General features: G+C 34.4%; 1 protein-coding gene and 1 long non-coding RNA gene across 2 annotated transcripts; both read left to right on the top strand.

Annotated features, from left to right (window-relative positions):
• Positions 1–237: 237 nt before the first annotated feature.
• Positions 238–6,092, top strand: LOC128520160 (uncharacterized). The gene is made up of 5 exons (XM_053494248.1): positions 238–307; positions 954–1,023; positions 1,637–1,682; positions 2,453–4,034; positions 4,149–6,092. The coding sequence occupies exons 3-4, from the start codon at positions 1,660–1,662 to the stop codon at positions 4,029–4,031; spliced, it is 1,602 nt and encodes a 533-aa protein (XP_053350223.1). The 5' UTR covers positions 238–307; positions 954–1,023; positions 1,637–1,659; the 3' UTR covers positions 4,032–4,034; positions 4,149–6,092.
• Positions 6,093–6,101: 9 nt separating this feature from the next.
• On the top strand, positions 6,102–10,241 carry LOC128520162 (uncharacterized). Its single transcript, XR_008357918.1, has 3 exons — positions 6,102–7,670; positions 8,274–8,373; positions 8,610–10,241. It is a non-coding gene; the product is annotated as an uncharacterized LOC128520162 (long non-coding RNA).
• The last annotated feature ends 2,333 nt before the right edge of the window (positions 10,242–12,574 follow it).

The following is a 12,574-nucleotide window of genomic DNA, read 5'->3' as shown; positions in this document are numbered from 1 at the left end:
CTTTGATGAAATAAATACATTTATATTGGAAATCGTAACCAAATGGTTTCATGTTGTTGGTCCTGTTGAGTAAAACATGGAGTCAAAGCTTGGCCTGATTTGGTCTGGTTATGTTGCCATCTGTAATAAATAGTGGATAAATAACCAAGAAGAGGAACCTGTACTCAGGAAATGCTCTATCAGTGTTTTTTAATCAAGACAGAGATCCTGTAAATCACATGATGCTGACATCTGCTTTATATACAAGCAGCGTGCTGTCCAGACCAGATTTCTCTGGGGGAACAAAAGAAAAAGAACACCAACTCAGGTAGGTGATGTGTTTATTTGATTATAGAGATGTTTCAGATGGTTTCCTTCATTTATATCTTGCAGATGTTATATTTTAGGGGGGGGGGGGGGTGGTTACTGTGCAAAAGTCTTAGACACTGTGTGTTTTTAGTACAAATGTTCCTATGTTTTTTAAACATCAGTATTCCACCATAAAATCAAATGTATTATTTTACATGCAAAACCAGAAGCAGGTGCAACAGGCAAAGTTCTCAGAAGAATTGTTGGTGGTTCTGCAGAATGCTGCTTTTTTTTTCCTTTTGAAAGTATACTGCATACATATTTGATTAATTGAAATATTTAATCCTAATTCATGTGAAAGATGCTACAACTACAATTTTATGTGCAAACTTAATTTATCTAGCTATACTTATTAATACGGAAAAAATACTAAATACTAAAAAAGTAAAAAAAAATACTGCAATATTGTGGGAACTCATCAGTTTCTAATTTAAAATGCTGTTAATTTAGATTTTTTTTTTTATCTGAATAAATGTCCTGTCTTTAAACAATAATATTTACATTTAGGCATTTACTTTTGGCTAAACATCTTATCTTTAAAGAAAAATAGTTTTCATTTATTAATTTTACCTTTTTTTATTTTCTGTACTGTTGTTTGTATATAGTGGGCGTGTGGAAGAGAAAATCACAGATATTTGGACAGCCACAGTCTGACTGCAAACCCTTTCATTACATGTAAGTCTACGTACATTAACCTTCTGGTACAATTTGGCGAAACTCACATTTAAAAACCCTTTAAATAAAACCATATCCATATTTTGGGGTATTTCCGAGAGAAAACTTCACTTTCATAAAACACAGTTTTTTATACCTTTGCCAAGATTGTGTGTAAAAATGTTAATTCTATAAGTGACACTTTACTGGCACAATCTGCTCAAACAGGATACATTTTTATTAAAACACTGTAAATGTTTTGTCATATAAGTTCATCATTAAGACTCAGTGATGATATTAGTATAGTCATCTGCTGCACAACGTTTATTATTTAATACTTCAATAATAGAGATTATGTAATAAACTGTTATTTCTATAGCCTCCACATTATTATTATTAACGAATTAACACTCCGGAGGAAATTACCATCTTTTACATGATTGTTATTTGATCATTTGATGATTGCTAGAGTATTTGTTTGTCAACACACACAGGATGCTCTTGTATTTGAAGCGAACATTGAGTACATCCTGTGTTTTGCATAGCAAAAGCCACCAGCAACTGCAACCTTGCCAGAGCATTCTGTAAAAAATTACTTCTTCTGATTTTTTTTTTTTTGGTTTCTTTATACCAGACATCGGCAGCAAGATACTCATAATGGCACGATATTGTGCTCTGAGGTAAGTTCTCATCTGACATCTACAGCTGTGGTGAGAAATTTACATACACTTATCATAAACAGGAATGTCTCAGCAATAGTCAGCTTTATTTCATTAAACTGGACAGAACAATTGTACAACATACATCTGTAATAAAAAAAACAATGTGCACAATATAAAAAGTGCAACATAAAAAGTATGTGTGAGACAGCACTCATTGGCTTGAGCAACACACATCACAAACAGGATCTTAGTGCAAATCTGAGAAACATAATGGAAGATTTACACAAGCTGGTTGTGGAATGGATGATTACATTCATATAGAGTCTTAATCCTATCAGAAGAAATGTGGAGTGTGTGTCAGGTCCATGCCAGGAAAGCAATAAATTTTATTAAAAACTTTCAATTTTTTTATTAATTAAAAAATTTCAATTAAAAAAAAAAAAAAATTCAATTCTGCCATGAAGTTGGTCAGATATCCAACCGGAGTTCTGCCCAAAGCTTGTTGATGGCAACCAAAAGGTTAACCAATCTGTTAAAGGAGAAACATTTATATACATTTATATTAGGTGTGCTCTTTAGGCATTTTTGACCCTATGTTGATTTAAAGAGAAAAATGAATATAGAAATAAAACCTGTGCACCAATTTGTTAGGGATTTCTTCTTTTAAGAATAATCTGCTTTATATCCTGAAATCTTAATATATTTTTCAAGCAGGGATCAAAACATGAACACAACCTTAGAATCTATAGTAACTTTTATAAATGCATAAAACTTGAATTTTTGTTTAGGAATGAAGACTTGAAGATGCCAAATGAAGACCAAATAAACAAAATCAGAACTAACAGCAAATCAAAAAAAGGGTTCATCACAAGATATTTTCTAAACACAAGTAGTATAATTGATGATGACAGACTAAAGAGAATGGAGTTTGGAGAAAAGTACAAGAGCAAACCTCATAAAACCATAATACTTCTTGGAGAAACAGGAGTAGGGAAGTCGACTCTAATCAACGCCATGGTCAACTACATGCTGGGTGTTAAAAGTGAAGACAGAATCTGGTGTGAGATCATAGAGACAAAAGAAAATCAAACAGATTCTCAGACAAATGCAGTCACAGTGTATGATGTGTTTATTAATCACAGCTCGTTCTCTCTGACCGCCATCGACACGCCTGGGTTTGGAAATACTGATGGTATCGAGGATGATTTAAATGTTGCTGAAAGTTTACACGAGTTATTTAAATCTAAAGATGGAGTTCATGAAATTAATGCAGTGTGTCTTGTCGTGTCATCAAACACCACTCGACTCACTGACAGACAGCTGTATATTTTTGATTCTGTTCTCTCATTACTTGGCAATGATGTGGAGAAAAACATTGTTGTGTTCATCACACACGCCACCACAAAACCTAAAAATGCCATTAAGGCCATTAAACAGGCCAACGTTGTGTGTGCAAAGACTGATAAAGGAGATCCCGTGTATTTCAGGTTTAACAACTGTCACTGTGAAGACTTTGATGATGAGGAAATATTCAGTGATTACACGGTAGCGTGGGATCAGTTCAACACATCCATTAAGGACTTTCTGGCTTTTATTAATGAAAGGCCAAGTGTAAGTCTGAAGAAGACTGAAATTGTACTGAAAAGACGCAAACAATTGGCAGCATCCATCAACAATATGAAGGATCGAATCACGATGGCAGAACTCAAACAAATAGAGCTTAAGCAGACAGAAGCAATTTTACAACAACTTGTGAAAGAAAAAAAGGAAAATGAAAAAGGCCTTCAATATATGGTAGATGAGCCTTACAAAGAGAAGGTGCCTATAGAATGTGAGTGGTGGAACTTTGGAAGCAAAGAGGCTACATGCTGCAGTGTGTGTGAGGAGAACTGTCACTACCCAGGATGCTGGTGGGTCAGAGATCTTTCTAAGTGTAGTGTCATGTCTGAGGGTAAGTGCACAGTGTGTACTGGAAAGTGTCCCTACTCTGCCCATGTCAAAGAGAAGAAAATCTATGTGGTGAAGACAAGGAAAGTCAATAAGACTTTGGAAGAACTGAAAAGAAAATATGAGAAAACATTTGAAGAGACAAAGAGTTTAATTAACAAATTAAATTCTGAAAAAGAGGAACAAGAAAAACAAAAAGCCAGATTGGTGGAAGAGTGTTATCAGTGTGTGGTTACACTGGACACAATCGCTTTAAAGAGTGACAGTGTGTCCATCCTTCAGCACATGGATTTTTTGATTGAGAAAGTGAAGGAAACAGGAAAAACAGAACGAGTGAAGATACTAAAACAACTAAAGAAAAGAGCTGAAGCTGAAAACCAGAAACTCCTGAAATATATACGAAGATTTTGGAGATCATAAAAGGTAAATACTGCTGTATTTAAAGGAAAACTGCAGCCTGAATGACTCATTAATACAAATAAATTAATTTCCTTATGGTTTTCTTCATTACCAATAATGCCCTCAAACTCCCTGCAGATGCTGAGGTCTTTTAGTGTCCAGCTGTCTCACATCCTTACCTGTACACAATACTCCAACAGATAAGTTACAAAGCTTCAACTTTCACGCAAAAACACCATCAACACCATCAACATTAAGCAATTTCCCTCTGGGATTAATAAAGTTATTTGATTCTTGAATCTTGAATCAACAACAGCCTCAACACCATTGTGTTCTTCATGATAGAAGGTGCTGACTGACTGAACCGAGTCTGCAAAAGAGAACAGACTAAACTCCATCCAGCTGTCATGTGATCTTGTGCACATCTAAATCAATGAATCAGAGGATTTAAATGTGCCCGAAGCTCTACATAAGTAATGCTCATTCAGATTTAATGCAGTCTGTAGGTTTTGGTAGAATTTGTTGTTAAACCACTGACAGGCCAGAAAATGTGATTAAAACCATCCAGTAATCAGCAGGAAATTTGCTAAATTATATGAACACATTTAAGCTTTCGCATCAGACATGATTAATCATTTTGTATTTTTTTTCCATACATACACAAATTATAATTATCTTAATTACATTTAATTTTTTTTTTTAACTAATTCTTTTAAGGCTTAGTTTGTTTCTTCTTTTTTCTTCTCTTTATTTTAAACTTTAATCTGTAAAACTGCTAAAAAAAAAAAAAAAAAAAAAAAAAAACTCTTTATGCCCTTAGGATGAATAAGCTTTGCTTATAAACGTTCTTACGCTAAGTATCTCTTAGGTAAGTCACACATTCGTAAGGTTGGTCTGGACCAACCTTAACTCATTCTTAGCATAGTTTCAGCTCAAGCCGCTAGTCGCCACCACTGTGCAGCTGTCTTTATAAATTAGCGGTTTATGGAAGCACATTATGGAACGTTATTAAAGTCGTATTAATGATGGAATATACCGTAAGCCTGTTTAAGAATTTGATTTTATTTGATATCAGTGACTTTTAATTAGCCTATTTCATAATGTGACTAATGCATTAAAATTGGCAATCACTTATAATATTGAACAGGTGGCAAACAATTTGGCAGCGATACAGCGTGTTGTTGTGCTAAACTGAAGATGGCGATTTGTTCTTTAGGCAAAACTTTAGCCCTTTTCATATGTTGCCTGAGGTGGCTATTTTACCTTGCTCGCCAGGCCAACGCATTGTACTTACGCTCTACGTCCCGATGTCCAGCTGCTTGCTGCGTATTGTTTAAAATATGTTTCATTGATCATTAGCCATCATTATTGACTGGATGGACTGGATGTTTCTATTTTATAATGAAATTCGATTCAGTTAAATGAGAAAATAAACTTGGGAGTTTCAAATCCTGCATTCATTTATTTTTTTGAGTGATTGTAATGCCTAACTTCTACTCTGTCATCTAATCATATTCATTCCATAATACCCCTATATCATCTACGTGGTTTTTGGCGCTGTGATTACATTTTCCATCTTTCTGCACAAAAAATTAAAACTGTTAAGTTTTTTTGCCAGTTCTTGCGGAAGCTTGCAGACCTTGTAGAATTTCTCGGAATGTCGGCGGGCAATTGCGGCAGCTCACGGTGCCTAACACCGCATGTCACCGTGAGTTAAACCGCATAGGTGAGATAGGGGTATTAAACTTCTACTCTGTCATCTCATCATATTCATTCCATAAGTGAGCTATACAACCCCAACAACTGACATGTTTCACATTGTTTCTGAAGCTGGTGAAGGGTGTTGTCAGCTGTTTGTCAATCTACTATGATTGTATACCCGGTTCATTTCACCGCCACTACAGGTTAAATGAAAATATTAATGACAGTTTGGTGATTTAATTTATATATTTGTCTATTATGGCCTGCTACTGATAAGTTAACCCATGTCGAAATAAATGTTATTGGAAGAATTTTGTGCAATGTTTAATTTGCATAGAAAGGGCCGTCTTTCTTAACGCAAAACATGTGAAAAATCGATTCCTGAGCTAATTCAGTCCCTTTACTGTAGACAATGCCTTGTAACGCCGGACGTAAGAGGCAGTGACTTAAGAAGACTTCTAAGGGACAGTTCGAACTTAGAAAAGTAATTACTTTGCGTAAGATATATCTTAAGAGTCTTCTTAGCGCGTGAAGAGGTTGTCTTATCGGAAAACCAGGCCCTGCTTTTCCTTGAAATGTGATGTTGGGGAAAAAAAAAAATTAACCTCTTCTCATGAAATATTCAGAATTGTTCTTTTTTTCTTAAAGTAAATTTGATATTAAATATTTTTTTTAATGAGTTTTGCCCTTTATTTAAAATTTTTTTTTATCAATTTATTTTTGGGGATTTTGTATGTGTATGTCTGCCTAATGATTCTGATTATATACGTTTTGTTACTCATTATGCAAGTGCTTATAAGATCTTATGCATTAATTAAAAATATATAAAATATATAATAAGGTTTGCATTTGGGTCTTCTGATATGTTGTGTAGAATTTAATTCATTACTTTCTTAAAAAAATTTACATTTTACTACTACTGAAATGACAATGCAAAAATGTAGAACTCAAAATGTGCATATTATTATATATCATGTCCTTGACATAAAATGTATGTTTGCATAAATGCATAAAATCCTTTGAGGTTTAAGGGATAGGGTTCTCTGACAAACTGTGTCATCTACACTTCATCTTACTCTTCACATACAGTATGGGTAGATGGAGAGGATGGTTAGTATGTTGGATCTTTGAAATTTGAAATTAATAAAAAAAAAAAATAGAATATAATGTGTTAAAGGCATATATGCATACAAGTTGTGTATACCACTTTGGGCTGCAGGTAACACAGCCCACTTTGATGGCTACCACCGCTGGTATATTTTACACCTGTAAACCCTGCAATGTGTAAATTATTTGAACTTTCTGCTTTAGAATTTAAAAAATAAAGTACCCAAGGAAGTTTCTCTTTTAATCCACTATGTGTTCAATGAAGATATGCAAGTTGGTATTAATTAAACTCTATTACAAAATTGTTTTGTAATAGATAAATGTTTTATTTTAAAATTTAGTTTTGAAAAAAATTCAAAATCCAACCCCCAGTTACTGTATATTACTGTATAGTACACCAAGGTGTCCCTAGTTGATACACATGGCTAACCTTTTACAAATGTGTACACATTAATGAATTCATTAAAATTAAACTGGCAAATGCAATATACATATTTTTTTAAATTAAGAAGTGAAGCAATGAGATAATATTGGTGTTGATTTCTGTTTATGTACAATGATCATTTAAGGCCAAAACTATTTTTGTTTATACATTTTTGACTGAATGTTTAACATTTTATCATGACCCAATCAAGCCTACAGTACATTTTAATAAAGAAATAATTTCCCACAATTTCTCCCACACATGCTCCTGCAAATGTTCAAGTGGCCAGTGTGTTAGAGAAATGTGCAGGGCATCTCCAGGCCTCAGTGTCAAGTCAGAAAAAACACTTCACCAATCACTATTTATCCAGCGCAACACCTTCTTTGCTTACCGTAGATCAAATGAAGAAGACAAAGCAGACGGTATAGGTGGGTTTTACTTTTTCGTGTTGAATTTAAAATTAAGTGCCTAATTATTATTGACAAGGAGTCAGAATATAAGTTAAAACCACAGAGTCTGTGGTCAAAAAACGTAGGATATTTTAGCTTACATTTAGTCTTAAATTCCAAAAGGAATTCAAATGCTACCTGTGGTTTAGCATGTGGGTTAACATGTCTAGGTAACTAACACTAATGAGGTTGCAAGTTGTTGCTTTTTGTTGTTGTTGTTGTTGTTCTTTGTTTTTCTAATGGTAAAAATCGGTCAGCTGGCTAGTATTATTATGGGGCACTTACAATATATAATATAATATTATTATATTATATTATATTATATTATATTATATTATATTATATTATATTATATTATATTATAAGTTAACTAGTGTGGTTTGACATTAAGTTTTTAACAGTAAGTTAATGTTACTGCATGATCAGTTTTTAAAAAACGGTAGTTCAGTGTTTAACAGTAGTTACCAGAACATGTAACTTTAGAGACATGAGGTAATTATATTCTATAAATTAAGACCAATATGTTTGTTTGTGGTTATCTTGGTAATTATATACACTTTACTTTAACTGTGTTCTTTTCAGAAGCATGCCACCTCAGAAACCTTGAGGAGAACAAGAATCTCAACAAAGAAATGCAGGAGAATGTTCTGGAGTCTCCGATCAGTACCACATCATCAGTCAGGTAAGCACCAGCCCATGAGCAAGCTTAAGCTCATCTCTCAACCTTTAGACAGTTGGGAATAAAGTAGGTCAATGGTGTTGACCTACTTTATAGAGATAACAGCATCACCCGGGGATCGAACCAGCAATCTCCGGATGATAGGGCGAGCACTTTACCACGGCGCAGTGGTAAAGTGCTCGCCCTATCATCCAGATATCGCTGGTTTGATCCCCGGGTGATGCTGTTATCTCTTGCAGCTGGAGGCCTAGAGAGAGCTGATTGGCCGAGCTCTCTCAGAGGGGAGGGATGAGAGGTACTTCGTGCTCCCACATTAATTACGGCTCTACAGCCAATCAGGGGCGTCTGTGAGCTCCCACACGCGGAAGAACTTTTCCTGCCATGGCCTGTTCTTGTAGCTCTTACATAGAGCAAGCAACCAAATTTTCTTTTACATTTTCATCTCCTTTTTGACTGATTCTTTTCAGTGGAAGAGTGTCACAATGCTGTGGACTTTGTGTAACTCCAGTATAAATTATACTTTGAGTTGAGCAGTGTGACACTTGATATCTTTGTCAGGTTTTATGAAATTTTGTATCATATAGTGTCTTGATTTGCAAGTTTGCTGGTGTCTGTTATATTGTGTGAATTGTACATTTATTACACAATAATAATTTTGTATTGTATTTTTCACATTTATGTATTCATTATTACGCATGGGCTTGATTTACAAATGAATGGTAATAGTAAACTGTAATATTTTTAATATTTGGTTTTAATTTTGTGGTAGACAGAGGTCAGGATGGACACTGACTGGTCTCAGGTGGTGCTAGTTGTGGCTCATCACTGCTGTAAATTGCGGATTTTTTATCTGTTTAATAAAACTATAATATTTCTCATTTGTTTCACACATCTCAGTTATATTTGGCTCTAATCTCAGTATGGTCTTATATGTGGCTCATTTGCTTCTCGTTCAAATGCAGTTCTGTTTCTCATGAACATCTCAGATTTCCCCAAACTTCTCAGTTGTGTCTCATTGTTTCTCCTAACTCCTAAGTTAGGAGAAATAAAAAGGACCAAGTCAAGCTTGAAATGAGAAAGCTCAATTCAGTCTCATGAGACTAGAAAAGGATCATTCTGAGCAACAAATTTTGGCTATGGGTTCAAACTAGTGTAAATCTTGTTAGCCTAGCCATTACTGGTTAAATAATGTTTTTAATTGTAAAGAACAGTGTTTCTGAAAAATTTATTTTATCAATGTGAGACTGAAATCTGAAATTTTATGGAATCGTGTAGCAAATAGTGTAAAGCCCATCAGTGAAAGTGAAAAACTGGATCGAAACTGAAAGATTTATTTTTATACATTTAATAGTTTTTTTTGTTTGTTTGTATGTATTTTTATTTACTTTCAATAATTTATTATTTGTTTAAGTATTTTACTTTTGTTGATTTCTTTTTGACAAATCTAATTCCATAAAACATGCAATTAGTTCAGCACACATGTCTATTTGCAGGATCACCTGTGCTTTGTTTAAGTGTAAAATATTTTTATTAACCTCTTTATTAATTTTTTTGTTAAATTATATTATTTGCACATCAAAATACTTTTAAATAAACCACAAATATCTTGTTGGGTTGCTAAGGGTGCTATGGCTGGTAGTGGTAGCTAAAGCATTGCCCACGCCCCTTCCTTCAGCCGCACCTGTTACAGTCAATTATTTTAAGAGGGCATATAAGCACCATCTCACTCTCTCACATTTTTTTTCGTTTTCTGGCCACATATGCCACCTCATCCTTGAAGCACTTATTGTGTTGCTGCCTCATAATTGGCTTATTGGATGATTACATAAGCAGGTGTCCCTATTAAAATATATGATAAATAAAAATGTGATAATAAAAATATTGCCTTCTCTCTTATTGTTCATGCTAAAGAAGACATATTTTTGGTATTGTGTATTATTTTCAAATGCAGCTAATTTAGAGGTTTAAAGAGGTTTAGGGACAAAATATCCCCGACTAATTTTAATTATTAAGTATTATGTATGAGGTCTATGAAATATACAAATAAACAGAATAAAATTAGTTTTTGAAAATATAAATAATAGTAAAAAGAAATTAGTATCTTTTCACTGTTTAATTTATTTAAAAAACTCTCAATTAAAAACACAGCACATAAGTGTTTCGGTTCAGAAGTAGGAGCATCCATAGACCATCAACAGATAATTTAGTGCTAATATTTTTTAGTGTTTAGTGAATTTTTGCTTAAAATGGATTTCCATCAGTAGAATTTTACAGAGGCCATCCAAGAGTTTGATGCAGATATGAAATTGGGGGTAAGCAAGCTAATAGTCAGGCAGTATGTGATTACCCTACTGTCTACTGAAGTAGAATAATCAACATGTTCTGGAAGATACATGCACATTCAACTTTGGTCTATATGCATGCCACATACATCAAAATATATCTTCATAACCATGCCAAAAAAAAAGGTGCATACTCATGCACACAAAGCCTCATCCTGAATCCCAATACAGGATATAAGCACAGCTCCCTGAAATACCTGTTTTGTGTATGGAGTTCAGGATTGTCACATGACAAATATGCAGGTTTACAGTTAGTCTAGAGCCCTTTCAGCCTGTTTTTTTTAAAAAGTAAGATGCTAGGAATAAAAAAGGAAATAAATTAATCTGGCTTATAGATTTGATTGCGACAGTAACAATCCTAGATTTTACATTAATGGGACTTGCCAGACCCTCTTATATAGAATGATTTTTATTTTTTTACGGGTGCCGGGCCTCACTTAATGGTCCAGCATTAGCTGTTTGATGTTGTTGGAATTTAATGCATCTGGTAATCTATGGTCCATCATCTTACCCAGTGAGCCACCACTGCAGTGTAGCTGCTGAGACAAGGATGTATGGTGCACACAATATCAGGAATGGAAATCAACAGGGAACAATTGATACAATATTATTATGATATCCAGGTGTATTATAATTCTATATATTATTCTTTTTAGGTTTTGTTACAATATTAAACAAACTTAGCAAATAATTTACTCCTACTACACAGGATGCTGATCTGCCTGCCAATGTGTGAATAGTTTAGAGTACCACCTGTAGGATACTGAAATCAATGTGACGACACACGAATTGCAAAAAATAAATAAATTATGATATGGCATGCATCAAAATATACAGTACTAAAACACGCTCATCTCAGATGTGTCTATGTGCGTTTGTCAACGGGGTATAGCTGTCTACTTCAGAAAATAAAGAATGATTCATCAAATTTACACTTCAATGCAGCATCATGGGTTAAAGTGTCAAATATCAGCTTTTCACATCAAATGTTCATGTTTCAGTTCTTGTTTTATGATAAGTTCATGTTTCCCTTTTCTCTTCATGTCCAATAACGAACAACAACAAAAAAAGCTGGCATCAAGTTCTGAAATGATTTCCAAACGCAATTCATTCACAGAACAACAAAATAGTTTAAAAATATCATACTAAAACCAAAAAATAGCTCCACGGGACACAGACACTTAGAATTTTTTTTTTTCTTAAAAAAGTCTTATGTGTACTATGTATGATTAAACAGCACTTACCTTTGAATGACTCTGAGAGGACTAACCAAACAACCTAGGAGGAAGCAGAACCTGACCTGCCTGCCATGCTTGATCATTGAATTATTTTTGCTACATATTGCATTTAGCCTTCATAGCAATCCACATAGGGCACTGGTGGCTCAGTGGTAGGTGTTTCGCCTGCCATGCGGAAGGCCTGGGTTCGATTCCCAGCCAGTGCCCAAACCCCAGTCACTGGATGTAGTGCCGGTCCCAAGCCCGGATAAAAAAAATAAATAAATAAAATAGGGCATCAGGAAGGGCATCCGGCGTAAAACCTGTGCCAGGTTGTAGTGTGGACTGGGTATTCCACTGTGGTGACCCCTTGTGGGGAGCAATATCGCATAATGTTGCAATATCAATTAATGCTGGTATATGCCAGATATAGTGTGAGACAAGACCACTTGTTAACAGAAGTAGGTTGTCTAATTAGGATATGTCTAATTAGCAATATGCAAAACTGCCTAGTCAAATTCTGCTGGTCTTTTTACTGCAATATTCTTATGAATTAAAATTTTATTTGTCACATACACAGTCATACACACGATATGCAGTGAAATGCTTATACAATTAACAAGAAATAAATAGCTGAAACATAAG

Source organism: Clarias gariepinus, chromosome 4 (assembly GCF_024256425.1).
Source record: "Clarias gariepinus isolate MV-2021 ecotype Netherlands chromosome 4, CGAR_prim_01v2, whole genome shotgun sequence".
In the NCBI taxonomy this organism is placed as follows: domain Eukaryota; kingdom Metazoa; phylum Chordata; class Actinopteri; order Siluriformes; family Clariidae; genus Clarias; species Clarias gariepinus.
This window is presented reverse-complemented; position numbering and strand designations above follow the sequence as displayed.

What these genes read in the sequence shown, in the direction of transcription:
- LOC128520160 (XM_053494248.1), top strand. Translation starts at nt 1,660, where the DNA reads ATGGCACGATATTGTGCTCTGAG. An exon ending in GCACGATATTGTGCTCTGAG is followed by an intron (nt 1,683 to 2,452) that starts GTAAGTTCTCAT and finishes ATTTTTGTTTAG; the next exon opens with GAATGAAGACTTGAAGATGC.